Source organism: Onthophagus taurus, chromosome 6 (assembly GCF_036711975.1).
Source record: "Onthophagus taurus isolate NC chromosome 6, IU_Otau_3.0, whole genome shotgun sequence".
NCBI lineage: Eukaryota > Metazoa > Arthropoda > Insecta > Coleoptera > Scarabaeidae > Onthophagus > Onthophagus taurus.
In genome coordinates, this window is record NC_091971.1 from 20,664,835 (window position 1) to 20,679,784 (window position 14,950).

Here is a 14,950-nt window from a genome sequence, read left to right on the forward strand (position 1 = left end):
TTGAATCCAACAATGTTTTTTATGTTCTTTTAGCATTCATTTCGATGTTACCTTTGAAATTTGGATCTGTTGTTTTAATGTGGTACAACAAAATATACCAATCTATGAAATATCGTTATGTCCTTGATATATAAAGTACATACTAATACCGTGTCATCTTAATAATAAAACAATAGATATATAAAATGATACCGTAACTGATGTAATAAAGTACACTCGGCAGCTTGGTTTTGTCGTTCAAACAAAACTATATGCACACAAAATTTAGATTGTGTGCAAAATACGGCCAATTGTTAGTTAAAGATCTATGCAATATGTAGAAATAATTACAAATTTATTGTAAACTTTGCGCCCACTTTAATCAAAATGTCATAAAATCATTAAAATCAAATCATTGAACCTTTCTTTTTTGAAGAGGTCAAACGCAAAGCAATAACTATTAATGGCTCTCCATTATTAAACATTGACACTTAAACATTACTAAAATACTGGAACATCTAACTGCTTTATTGAGATCAATGCTGATCACTTATAAAACATGTGCAGATTCATGACAGAAAACCTCTGAAATGCAACATCAAATACTCTTTCAAACAACAGAGACATTTTGACACGACTTGCAGAAGAAGTTTGCACAAGCAGAACAAAATATTGTTTACCGTTAGGTATATCATCATCGGCAGGATACTGTCTAAACCTTTCATCAAGTCTCTACAGAGTCAAGTTAATGGAGAAATCCACTTCAAGACTACAACTTTATCCGATCTGTGTCAATACCACATCTATGCGTAAATCAAGTTTAAACCCGTTTAAAATTGTATTAAATCTCTATACAGTCCTTATTAAGTCTGTATTAAATTTTTAAAGTCTGCATTAAATCACCAGTATGCCATGTCATTTGATAGATGCATTAAGTCTGCATGGAGACAACTCCGAATAAAGCCTATATCATCTCTACCTGGTGATCATTGGGAGTGCTGTGTCGGTTTGAACTTAACCCTATGCAGTCTATTTGAGTCGTTCCAATATAAATAATATTCGACCTTATCAACATTACATCAACACTTGCTCAAGATTTTATAAAATCTTTATATAGTCCTTATTAAGTCTATATCAAGTTTCTGAATTCTACATTAAATTTCTAATATGCAATCTCACTTAATAAAGCATCCAACCTGCATCGAAACAGTTCCATATAAAGTCTATATCATCTCTCATCATCGGTAGGACAGTCTACGTTAGACTAAACTATACTAATAATGAACCAAGAGCCGTTCACGATTGTATAAAATTTCCATATAGTGCTTATTAAATCCATATCTATGCCTCAGTATGACATATCACTTGATAGTACATCAAGCTTGCATCAAGACAGCTCCGAATAACGTTTATATCATCTCCACATTGCTATCATTCAGGGTAGTGTCTGTTTGGCATACAATTTAACTCAGTCTATTTGTCTCGTATCAATTTCAGCTCTAGAAGATCAAATTTTATTTTTTCTGCTATATTCTTACCATATCTTTTTTCCAGCACGTTTTATGTAGTATGGAGTATTAATTAATGAACACAGAATTCTATTTCTGAATGCTTCCAATGTCATCAAGATTTTGTGGTTTTTCAAGATTTCTACTCCATACGATATCTGCATCGTTATTATAGACTCTGTTATATTTATTTTTGTTTTTGCTGGAACCGCCGATTGTCATCTTAAGACGAAACAAAACCTGTTTGCCTTTCTTTTCTCTATACTTATCCTCTTTGTAGCTTAATTACGGGCGTTCAACTTTTCGTGTCATTCTTCATCTCTATCCGCACCTAGAATTTGTCCAAATTCATTTCCTGGATAATTTCAAATTTTTTATTCTAATGTTCTTCCACCATTATTGTGGCTTCTTCGGATATTCACTCTATACGTTAACTGCGGTGTTGTTTTCAATTCCATGAACGTTATCTTGAATGCTCCTAGAAGCTGTTGCTAATCTAATGAAGAATATGACTTAATAGTCGTTCTTTTAGTTTAATATCCAGTTAAATATCACGCACGAGTATACAATCCCTTTTCATTTCTACCTGCTACGTGGTATTAAGGAAGCTTCCTTTCCTAGTTTTTTGCGAAAACCTTGGTATTCATTGCATCAAACGCTATCGTTCTGGAAAATACATTCGTGCGCATACATCAATTAACATTTGAGTTATGATTTTTTAAAACTTGGTGTTTGTAATTTTAACCTCGATAAGCAAAGATGTATTAAAAAAAGTCATTATGTCGAAATCTCTAGCATTATTTGAAATTCAACAGTTTTGTAAATCCTATTAATGTTGGCTTTGTTATTATTTACAATTATATATTTCAACATATTAGTATTAAACAGATCACCGGGTTTATATAGTTCAAGTTAATCTATTTCTAACTAAGCACTTTTCGTATTTGTTTATTGCATCAAATTAAACAACAAAAAATGTTTTTCAAATATAATAATTTATTATTTCACCAAATGGTAAGCCAAAATCGTCTTAAAATTCACCTAATGGATTGCCTACCCATGGGTAAGTATCTGGACAATATGTACAAGTTTTCATGTAACGCAATTCTGTTCCTTTATACAAAGGACACAAAGTGTTTGAGCACGTAAGTGATTTCTCTGTGACAGTCGTAGCGAATTGGGCACTTGTGACTGGGTTAAACATCCAAGCTATTACTTGTTTATGATCCACAAAGAACACATCCGGGTAATCAACGCGAAGATCATCCATGAACGCTAAGAATCCTGGAAGGTTGTATTCGCTGAATGCAAACCAAGCAGCATTAATATTCAATGTGAGTGGAGCTTTGTTGTTATTGTAATGCCTTTTAAATTGTTCCATTAACCAAGCTTTTACATCGTCGGCAGAATCAGCTCTAAAATTAATTTAAAAAATCAAATAAAAACTCTTCTATAATATATTTTTGTAGTCACTTACTGAATTGAGCAAGCTGCAATTGCGTTACATTCATTATTGGCCATATCAATAAGATCAATAATAGGTAATACCCAAGTTTTAGTGAAGGCATCAGCTGGGGTTGCTCCAATTTGGCTGGGTTGAGTTGCTTTGTAATGCAAACTGAATGGATATAATCTAGTATTACTCCTTAGTACCCAAGAATTATCATAGAGAATACCCGCTCGTTCATAGGCTCTGAATGTTCTGTCACCGTTAATTTCAAATCCTGGAGTACGACCACCTACGATTTCCTCAATTGGAATGCCAGCAAAGGCATTCAAAATCTCTCTTTGTCCAAAGAACTCATCGTACAAAGTATCTTCAGAAGCTTGCTTCCAATAATCGCTTTCGGGGTTCTTACTAATAGAATGAACACCGATATCCATACCTTTGTTGTATAAATCAACTACTCTTGCATAATCGGAGTATTCGTGTGGAACATAGAAAGATGCACCAATTTGAACACCATCGCGGTTAGTGCGTTTTAAAATCTCAACTAAATAAGTAGTATAAATTACATCGGTAACAGCATCATTGAAAGCCAAGGTAATCAACTAAAATTTAAAGAGAAACCTTAGAATAAAGTGGAGAACCTATAGTTGCAAGAACTTACTTGCGGAACATCCGCGAGGGTAATTGGAGGTGTGGAGCCTGAACATCTGCATGTATCTTCAATTTTACAAACTGCTGAGGAACATGGTTCCGCAGCACGTGTATCTGCGGAAACAGCTGCAATTATACAAGCTATCAACAGATGCACCTTCATCGTTTTAGAACTTCGAAGTACTACTATACTTTCTTATACGAACCGAGCTGATATATATACGGTCTAACAATAAGATTACGCTGATTTAAAACCACTCAAGGAAATACACTCTACATATTAAGATAAAAAAAAATTACAACAAAAATAAAGTGGCTAAATAATTCAAAATTAAAATCAAACTTTAATACAAAAATTATTAATATACCGACAATTTAATTGCTTAATCTTGTATAAACAAGAATATATAATTATAACCTAGTTTTTTTTTGGTTTTTTTTATCAAATTTCTTATCTAAATCTCATCTTAATCAAATTCGATTCTTGGAACTGATGTTTATTTTTCAATTACATTTGGAGAGTCATACAGATAACATGTTCAAACCGGCGCGGCACGGCGTTTTAATCGAATTGGAAACGTTAACAGATCAATATCTGTACAACAAAACAATTTTATATTTAATAAATTTAAGTGAATTCAATTAAAATTATATTGGAAGAGGGTGAAAAAAGATGAATAATAAAATGAAATTTATTTAATTATGTCAATCTCGAAAAGAATTTAATAATAGAAAACGGGGCGATATAAAACGCACTTAAAACGTCATGTAAAAAAATGACCGGGACAAAATAAAATTGTCGTAAAAGGCGCCAATAAACCTCAAAGAGAATTTTTATTAACAAGTTTCTTAAAACGGCTTTGTCATCAAATGTAAATTAACCAAAAAAAGTTATTTGATAAAAGTATTTTTTAAATCAATTCTGTGGGGTATAAATAATGTTCTTCCGTATGCGGTTTGGTCACGTGAGAGCGGTTCTTTAGGTGGTCTTTAAAATGGTCGATAAAATTTAGTTGGTGGCGGGTTCAAAATTAATGTCATTGCCGCCTACCACGTTTATACGGAACTAGTGTAAACGTGCAACGAGCTGAAATGTTCTGAAATCACGTGATAATCTTTGTACTGTAAAACCGCGATATAACGGACTTCGGATATAACGAACAAAATATTTTTAAGTCATATTATTAATATTATCTATTTAATACATCAGTATATTTAAATATAAACGTTATCGTTCATAGATAGAATCCAACTCGGGTTATTCCCCAAGTTGCTTTATTCCATGTTCATAGATAAACTTGATTGATTTGTAGATCAAGGACGGTAGTTGTAGTTTTAATTGTTATTTAGCGCTAGATTGTTGTATATTTTTACTGAATTAAAAGTAAAACTATCACTAGACCTAGAATTAGAAATATTCGGGTTTTCGGGTCTTAAGAGAGGAACAGCTATATTTCTAGTTCTAGGTCTAATGTTAGTTCTAGTTTTAATTGTTATTCAGCACTAGATTATTGTATATTTTTATTGAACTAACGTCTCTTAAGACAGCTAAACCTGAATGCTTCTAGTTCTGGGTCTAGTGTTAGTTCTAATTTTAGCTGTTATTCAGCGTTAGATTATTATATTTTTCATTGAATAAAAACTAGAATTAACACGAGACGTAGAACTAGAAACATTCGGGCTTCGCCGTCTTAAGAGCCGTATGTCTCTTACACCGTGTTTTCATTAGTAGGATTAGTGGTAGAGTATATTGGGTAAGTACCAACTATCTTGTGAATTATAGCCTAATGAAAACGTAAGTGGTAGGGTAGAGCAGTTGGTTGTAGTAGAGTAAAGTGATATAGCACCGTGATAAAGTTACTCTACATGGTGAATCAGAAAGAATGGAAAATCCGAATACCGGAGACACTTGACTTTTCTGATTTCAAAGGTAATAATAACAACAAAATTTTAAATAAAATAAATGTCTACTTTGCTAATATAGTGGCTGAAAATACTATACAAGCAAATGTACAGAACACTGTTAAATCGAATATTTGGACTCTACTTAATAGATCACATAGAAGTAAAATCAATTTTATGTCTTTGAATAATGCAAACACACATGCAGTGGGTTATGATGAACTTCCAGTCTCTGTTCTAAAAAAATGCGTTGATGAAATTAGAGAACCCAATTTCTGAATTCAATTCAGCAATATTTCCGATGAAAAGAAAACTATAGTAATACCAATTTATAAGAAAGAAAATAAATCAGATTTTACACATTATCGACCAATTGCACTAAATCCTCATTTTGAGAAGCTTGTCCTGAAAAGACTAAAAATTGCGTTACCAAGAACCAAATACTTAACCAGTCCCAAGACAGTTATATAAAAGGCAGATCTGTAACCAGAGCAGTTTTCCAGTTATTAGAACGAATTCAAACTGGAATTAATAACAACGATCTTACCAGTTGTATAATGATGGACCCAGAGCTGGACAGTACCCGGGTAAAAATACTCAAAAATGAAGGAATCGATTGGAATCAATTGTACTCTGTACCCGGTTCGTTAAATACTCTCTATTAGTACACAATATCCGCATCGCATATTCGAGTAGATTATTCTCGGATACTTGAACAAGTTTGAGCTTGTCTGAATTTGCAGAGTTTACTCGCCGCTCAGCGCTCAAACAAGTTTGTGTTTCTTTCGTCTTATTAGTTTATTACTTATTGAAGTAACATTGAAAAGTGCAAAAACGCTCCGATGCTGGACGGAACATTTTTCTTGGTTGAAACGAGTGGCAAGAATTCGCATGTCGAAGCTCTATGCCAGTTATGTCTTCCTTTAAAAAAGATTATTAAGGACTCGCCGAAAGTACGATAAATTTTGTTAAGCACCTAAAAAGAGTGCATGGAAACAAATCCTACGATGACTATCTCAAACATATAGAAAAATTAAAAGACAGCAAAAGCAAGGAGGAGTTTGAAAAAAGAATAGTGTATTTCTAAGGTTGTTTGATGGAATGAACGTTAATAATTCTCATATAGAGAATCTTAAAAAAGAGTTTCAAAAGTAGGACTATGCTTGTAGTGCCGCTGACATATGGTCCACTACAACATGAAGTTTCATGGGTGTTACATTGCACTGGATAGACGCAAACTTGGAGAGAAAGTCAACAGCTTTAGCTTGCAAAAGATTTAAATACACCTGACAATAGAATAATAATGCTACCAGCGCATATTCGATGTGCCAATCATACGTTAAATTTAATTTCCCCTACCGATTGCAAAAATGCAATTCAATCAAATGTTACACTAAGAACGAGTATCTTATGGGCAAAATCAGGTAGACTCAAAACTGCTAAAATAATGAAAGTGGTTTTGGGACATACTCTAAGTTATCCAGGATTAACAAGATGGAATTCCTATTTTGATTCGGTTTCTCAGATCTTGAATGTAAAAGCAAAACGTCCGTCTCTTTGCCAGCGGCTTAACATTAAAAATTTTCGGGCGTTAACACTCGACGTTTTGGATACTTACTGTCGAGTCTTCTTTCTCTACGAAATAAATGGGAAAAATTAAAGCTCCAGTGTATGAGTTCCAATGGCGAATACCGACATACTTAATTTGACATCAGAGTCAAATGAAAGTCAGAGTAATTATTTCTGCAATTGTTCATCCCAAATTTAATTTGCGATGGTTATTGTTTTAAAAACGCCGAAATGTTCTCTGGACGCTATGAAAAAGTTGGTAATCGGAGCTGCGCAGGAACTTATATCTATTGACGATGATGGAAGCGGATATGGAGGTTCTAGCGATAGAACACCATCTGATGACTTCCTTGATTTTAATGAACCCGAAACTAACACGTTATGAATACCTCTCAACCTGTCACTGAAAAGAAAGCAGTAAAAACATCAAAAATTGAGCTAGAGCTATACGACGATTACCCAATAATAAAAAAGGCCAATAAAGTAACGCAATGAGATAACACTTATTAGCTGGTAGTTTTAGGATTCCTTTTTTTTGTTTTGTTTTGAAGTTATTCTTTAACATTAACTAAATAACTAACTTAAATTAATTATTTTTGTAGAATATTTTATTTATGTTGTTTTTGCATAAACCAAACATAAATTTTAGCCAAATGTACTTTTTAAAATTACCCGAAAAGTGCAGGTACTTGAACTCCGGGTACTGTACTCTGAGTGTCCACCATGACATCTTATTGAAGAAGTTGAAAGCTATAGGGATACGAGGACTTCCTCTGGAGTGGTTCAGATCTTACTTGTCAGAAAGAGAACAGCGGGTGGTATCGTATGATGAAACTGGTGCTGAAGTTACTTCAGACTGGACAAAAGTTTTGTGAGGCGTCTCACAGGGATCAATATTGGGACCTTTCCTCTTTATCCTATACATCAATAATCTTCCAGAAGTGATAGAGGATCTACTAATCCTTCTGCTGATAACTTCACTGCAGTATTAACTACAAAAACTGAGATACAAATGTCAGAATTGATTCGGGTCAATCTAGGTAAACTGCAAACTTGGTTTTCAAATAACAACTTACAAAAAAAACGTTATAACAATAGGTACTCTTACAAAAAAGAAAACGAATTAGATCTAATATTCAATGGTACAAAACTTACTTGCAGGGAAGAGGTTGTGTTTCTGGGGGTTAAGATTGATCATCATCTTTCAAGGAAACAACATATTAACGATCTTACCATGAAGATAAATAAATCGTGTTACGCGCTATGGACTATTTCGCGGTTGGTGAGTGTGAATGTAGCTTTAAGTGCGTATTACGCATGCGTTGAGTCGCGCCTAGTGTTATATCGCGTATTCATAGCCCAAAAGAAGTGTATCAGGGCAGTATTTGGAAAAATTGTGAAATATTTGCAAAACGTACAATATATCGGCCGTTTTCCGGATGAGTTGAAAAAGACAGTAATAATCCCAATCTATAAAAAAGGAGACAAGTCGATACTATGATAAGTATCGTCCAATAGCACTCATATCGAATCTTGCAAAAATTTATGAGAAGCTTATACACAACAGAATTATAAATTATTTAAACAAATATAATATATTGCACGAGAATTAAAATGGTTTTCGGAAGGGAAGATCCACCGAACTTGCGATGTTTCAACTGTTGGAAAATATTATCTTGGGATTAAATGGAAAACAGACCACAACAGTATTGTTCGTGGATCTTACAAAGGTTTTTAGTAGTGTACATAATTCAATCCTTTTGGCCAAGTTGGAGACTGTTGGCTTTAGAGGTGTTAGGTGCTCATAGATGAAATCCTATCTATCAGGAGGTTACAATATGTAGTTGCCCACAATGAACAGGAAACAGAAATAAGATCAGCTTGGAGGGAAGTCAAGCTGGGAGTACCTCAGGATTCCATATTGAGTCCTCTATTATTCCTCCTGGGAATGACCTACCACGAGTAACGAACAACATTACGATAATGTTTGCGGATGATACAACGACTGTGGCGAGGTGTAGCACTGATGATAAAATCCAGAATTCACTTACTGTGGCTCTGAATAAACTTGCGTATTGGTTTGAAGCGCATAACATAAAGTTAAGTACAAAAAAACGAAAATTGTTGATTATCACTTATGCCCTGACCAGATGACGGTGAGGTATCGGGATAGTGAGATTGCCAGTGTTGAAGAGATTTCGTTTCTAGGTTGGTAAATGAATCCTGGATTGTCTTGGACCAATCATATTGATTTCCTTGCTGGCAAGATCAGTAATTTCTCATATGCCATTCGGATTATTTCCAGATCAGTTGGCATTGAGGCAGCATTAAATACCTATGTTCATTCCTTGCTAAGATATAGAGTTGTCTTTTGGGGCCGTGGTGTTGGTATAGATAGAATCTTCATACAGAAGAGGTGTGTGAGAGCAATCTTTGGTCTAAAAGATACTGATAGCTGTAGAAGTTACTTTAAAGACTATAAAATACCTACCTTGTATGAAATTTATATTCTGAAATGTGCCGTATTGGTTAGGAAGAATTACTTTACATTTTTCAAAAAGTATGAAATATCACATCCTCGAGACACACGCGGGAAGATGAACTGCTGTCTGGTGCCACCAAAAACGCACCTTACTAAGATTCAGAAGACGGCTCTGTACCAGTATCAAGATCTACAATCACATTTCGGAAGGTACAAGGATCTTGCCAAATCCAAGATTCCGGAGAAAACTGAGAGATATTGTCACGGAAAATCCGATATATACCATTGACATGTTTTTCCAATTTAATGTTTGAATTCAATTTGTATTATATTACAATGTAATTATTGTTAAATTGACGCACTCTATGCTTTTTTATAAAATGCAGGAATAAAGTATTATTATTATCTTTTTCTTGTTAAGTTTTCTGTGCTTTGGACCGATTTAACCTAACATCTCTTATACAAATGTCCGTGGTTTTCGAGGCACACTTGTTTTGTGATTGCTCGTAGAGGGCGCTAGATACTCCTGCTCGTTTGATAAATCAAGTCATGATTATTTTGTCAGTTGAGGTATGGTGAATTAGAACCACAAATCCGGAAGAGCTTTTAATTCTACACAAAAAGGTAGTCTTGCTTAAATTGTCTAAGTCTACTGGTTTCCAAGTTATCTGCTATTAATTGTTTCAAAGTAATTTTTTTTAAGTTAACATTTAAAATCATTATCACACAGTAACTATAATAATCGATAACAATAACAATTAATTAATAACAATAGAATTTAAAGTAAATTTCACATTTTACAATTCGCTTCTATTCGTACGCAAGCCCGAATATGTCTAGTTGTAGGTCTAGTGTTGGATCTAGTTTTAGTTGTTATTCAGTAAATAACGCTATATAATCTTAGGGTACGACTAGAAAATCTAGAGTTTAGAATTAAGAATTATTTAGAGAGCCACTGCGCGTTGATGGGTAGAATATAATATATTGATATTCTTTTTAATGTTACATAGTAACGTCTTAAGAAATGTACTCTGTAAACCCGAATGCTTCTAGTTCTAGGTCTACTGTTAGTTCTTATTTTAATTGTTATTCAGTGTTAGATTGTTGTATATTTTTCATTGAACTAAAACTATAACTATTTTTGGCTATAACGGACTCTCCTTTCCCCGTATTCATCCGTGATATCCAGAGTTTACTGTATTTTTAATAGCAATTTAGGACTTAAAACAAAGACATTTTAAGATATAGTTTTTAAGAGATTTATTAATATTTTAATAAAATGGGTTTATATTAATTACGGATTTTCGGGATCAACTGGTTCTTCAGTTGGTTCCTCAGTTGGTTCTTCAGTTGGTTCTTCAGTTGGTTCTTCAGTTGGTTCTTCAGTGGGTTCTTCAGTTTCTCCTAATGGGTTACCAACCCATGGATATTCATCGGGACAAGTAGCAACGCACACCCTCATATATCTGGTTTCTTCTCCATGGAGTAGAGGACACGTTTTACTTTCACATTCGGCATTTCTTTCGGATGTATTGGGAACGTATTCACCGAGAGGTTGAGGATTTTTAGACCAAGCTAATAATTGTTGATGAGAAATAAAGTACACATCATCCATTCCGTGAAGTTGGTCGAGGAAATCAATGAATCCTTGTTCATTGTAATCTCCAGCCAAAAACCAAGCTGAATTAATGGTTAATGTCATTGGAGATTTATTTCCTTCATAATGACTATTGAATTGTCCCATCAACCAATTAGTAACATCAGCTGCCGATTCAGCTCTAAATTTATTTAAAATTTATTAATAATTATGGTTTAAAAATGTTTTTTTAACTTACTCAACTACGCATCCAAGAAGAGAATTACATTGGTTATCGTTGGTGCCAGTAAGATCAATAATTGGAAGTACCCACGTTCCAGGGAAAGATTCTTTTGGACATTTACCAATAAGGCATGGTTGTTCAGATAAACAATCTAATGAATACGGAAAATAGCGATTGTTGGAGTGAGCAGTCCAAGAATTATCATACTGGATACCAGCTTGTTGGTATGCTTCAAAGGTGATGTCTCCGTTTAATTCTAAATTAGGTGTTCTAGCACCAATTACATCTTCAATTGGAATGTTGGCAAACTTCGAGCAAATTTGTCTTTGGCCGTAGAATTCGTCGTAAAGTAATTGCGCATCGGCTTCTTGCCAATAACTGGATAATGGGTTCTTAGTGATAGAATGAACGGCTATTTCAAAGCCTAAATTGTAAAGGTTGTTCACTTTTTCGTAATCGGTGTATTCGTGTGGTACGAAGAATGTAACTCCGATTCTACTTCCGTCGGGGTTTGTGCGACCGAAAAGATGTGGTTCCAAGTATTGATTGTAAATTCCATCGGTAACAGCATCGTTATAAGCTAAGATAATGAACTAAATCGAAATATTTTTGATATCTATTTATTAGTAAACTTTTTAATTTTTCTACGTACTTGAGGAGTTTCTTCAACCGGTAATGGTGATTTCTTTTCAGCACATCTACATCCTTCAGCGGCGAGACAATTATCTTCTTGATGACACGTCTCGGCGATTTTTTGATTCGCCAACGCGCCGACGACCGCACAAAATAATATAATGGTAGCCTTCATTTCTAAGTCACTTACTGAGCATCGAACGTTAGTTCTCATCTATTTATCTAAGTTTTTATAATAGAAAAAACTGTGAAATAAACACTTCAAAAATATTTTTTCTAAGATAAGAAAAATAAGTAATACATCAAACCTCGTGCGAATGATTGCGGTTTGATAACAAATAATCCATTATATTTTTATGAATTAAACTACTTCAAGTTTATTCTAGGAAGATTAAAATAAAAAAATTTCAATTCAGCTTTATATATTTTTGTGTATAATTATATTTTATTATGAAATAAAATAAAAATGCAATAAAATCTTCTAACAATTATTAGATGCCTCGGTGATTATTTCTCCTAAAGGATTTCCAACCCATGGATACATAGCAGGACAGACAGTACAACTCCTCATATACCTTATCTCGTCACCTTTCTGCAACTCACACATAATTGGTGAACAAGATGCGCTATCATTAGGAGGAGGTCTAGAGTATCTGTTAAAAGGAACTGGGTTTGCATTCCAATCTTGGACTTCTTTATGGGAAACCATGTAAACGTCTTCATATTTTTCTAATTCGGTTAGAAACAGTTTGAAACCTTTATAGTTATGCTCGCCTACTTCAAAGAAATTCGCATCAATGTTCAATGTTATTGGAGCCCTTTGGTAAGTGTAATGTCTTTGAAATTGTTCCATAAGCCAATTCTTCACGTCTTCAGGACTTTCAGCACTAAAAGAAAATACATTGGAAAATGTATTAAGCATTTCTTTTGGACTTACTCTGTTATGCAAGTAGATAAAGCATTGCAGACAGCTCCCGTTTTACTAACATGGTCAATCATGGGAAGTACCCACATCCCCGGAAAAGAACCAGTAGGACAAACACCAATTGGACACATTTGTAGAGATTTATAGTCTAAGGTGTATGGGAAAAAACGGTTATAATGTACAGTAGGCCATGAATTATCATATAGAATTCCAGATTTTTTATAAGCACTAAATGTTGTATCTCCATTAATAGCCAAATTTGGCGTTCTTGCACCCACGATCTTTTCAAATGGAATATTTGCAAATTTAGAAATCAAAATTCTTTGGCCATTAAATTCTTCAACAAGTGTATCTTCGTTAGCTTCTTGCCAATAACTTGTCAAAGGGTTTCTACTAATGGAATGTACAGCTATTTCAGCACCACTGTTATACAAACGATTTACAAGGTCATAATCGGTGTATTCATGAGGTATGTAAAATGTTGCTCCAACTTTAGAACCATCGGCATTTTTGAAATCTAGTAAATATTTATAATAAAAGTGATAATTTCGTTCATTTATTGCTTCGTTAAAGGCCAATGTTACAAACTAAAAAGAAGAGTTAATATCGATAGTTATTTTAGAAAATCGATGATTATTACCTGCGGTGTTTGACTTTGATCAATCGGTGAATCCCAAGAACTACATTTGCAACCATCTGTAATTAAACAGTTGGTTAAAGAGCATCGTTCAGCTTCAGATTGTTCAGAATACGAAACGGCTAGAGTAGCCAAAAGTACAATTATTGCAATGAACGACTTCATTATGCTATTTGATGTCCAAAAAGTAACTGTTTTTATACTCGGATAACCGACAAAGATGTTATCAAGAGGATATTAAATTTATAAGATGGAGTTTTTATCGCATATTACCATCCAATTAAATTATAGCATGAGAATGGGAAATCACTTATTGATGTGTTCATCTTTATTAAAAAATAAATGGGATTAAATTTGTTGTTAGTATGGAACGAAATTAAGTGTGTCAATTAAAGTGCGCAAAAAGATAGTAAATTCACTAGTAATAGAATTAAAAATAGTTTACAAAACTAACGATTAATTTATATCTGGCTTAAATCACTAAAGGTTAACGGAAACTAAGATATTTTCCACTGAATCACTTAGTGTTATGCCATTGAACAAGGTCAAATGGTTTTATCCATTTAAGTCGTCTACTGATATTCCACACGTTAAGGGGGTAGCCACCTTAGCGTACATTTGTCCTAAAGATTATTTTCTTCTTCTGTAGCTAATCCGTTTGAAAATAAGCTTCTATGAGCTTCTGTAGCCCGGTCATGGAGCGTTCAGCTTGGACAATGCGATGTGAGTACGTTTTGTGGCAAAATTTAAGCACAATCTTCCAATTGTTAATTTTAGTACTTGCATTATTTACATAATACTTGTAAGATCATCATTAAAATTGCAAGGAGCAATATCGGACATAATGCCAACTATTTTCTTGCCACTATGAATTGTTTTTTGGTGCTATAGATCATAAAACAGCGTTGTAACTTTAAGTGCTGTTATTTTTACTTTTAATACATTTTACCTTTTTTAACAGTAAGGTCAGAATTTCCTGAGACCCCCTTACGACATACCGTTGAAGAAGTCTGAAGTTGACGTAGTTTTGAAATCTCCTTTAATGATAAGAATCAATTGAATCTAATTACTGGAGATTAATTTGAAAAGTAGAAGTTTACTCTTCTTTATTTATTAGCGCTGATTTATTTTGTAATACGCTCAAGGCCGTATTGGCACGGCAGTATGATTTTAATAATAATAATAATTTATTTAATCACCTGGCTACAAATAGTAGATGTGACAAGTTCAAACCACATACAATATATAATACACAACATACATAATATTCAACAAAGAAAGAGAGAGAATAAATTATGAAGTATGACCTATGTTAGTTGACTAGGACTAATATTAAAATTAAATGACAAGTATTTCTGGCGGTCGTAGAACGCCCTTTCTACAAGCATCATTTT

General features: G+C 33.7%; 3 protein-coding genes across 3 annotated transcripts; all 3 read right to left on the reverse strand.

Moving 5' to 3' along the window:
* Window positions 1-2,463: 2,463 nt before the first annotated feature.
* On the reverse strand, window positions 2,464-3,776 carry LOC111426569 (chitin deacetylase 8-like). Its single transcript, XM_023061176.2, has 3 exons — window positions 3,599-3,776; window positions 2,965-3,539; window positions 2,464-2,902 (listed from the first exon to the last, which is right to left on the reverse strand). The coding sequence occupies exons 1-3, from the start codon at window positions 3,749-3,751 to the stop codon at window positions 2,518-2,520; spliced, it is 1,113 nt and encodes a 370-aa protein (XP_022916944.2). The 5' UTR covers window positions 3,752-3,776; the 3' UTR covers window positions 2,464-2,517.
* Window positions 3,777-10,786: 7,010 nt separating this feature from the next.
* Window positions 10,787-12,190, reverse strand: LOC111426491 (chitin deacetylase 8-like). Its single transcript, XM_023061032.2, has 3 exons — window positions 12,014-12,190; window positions 11,377-11,954; window positions 10,787-11,319 (listed from the first exon to the last, which is right to left on the reverse strand). The coding sequence occupies exons 1-3, from the start codon at window positions 12,167-12,169 to the stop codon at window positions 10,836-10,838; spliced, it is 1,218 nt and encodes a 405-aa protein (XP_022916800.2). The 5' UTR covers window positions 12,170-12,190; the 3' UTR covers window positions 10,787-10,835.
* A 218-nt stretch (window positions 12,191-12,408) lies between these two features.
* On the reverse strand, window positions 12,409-13,735 carry LOC111426689 (chitin deacetylase 7-like). Its single transcript, XM_023061331.2, has 3 exons — window positions 13,560-13,735; window positions 12,932-13,506; window positions 12,409-12,881 (listed from the first exon to the last, which is right to left on the reverse strand). Exons 1-3 carry the CDS (start codon window positions 13,719-13,721, stop codon window positions 12,476-12,478), a joined length of 1,143 nt encoding a protein of 380 aa, XP_022917099.2. The 5' UTR covers window positions 13,722-13,735; the 3' UTR covers window positions 12,409-12,475.
* Window positions 13,736-14,950: the final 1,215 nt, after the last annotated feature.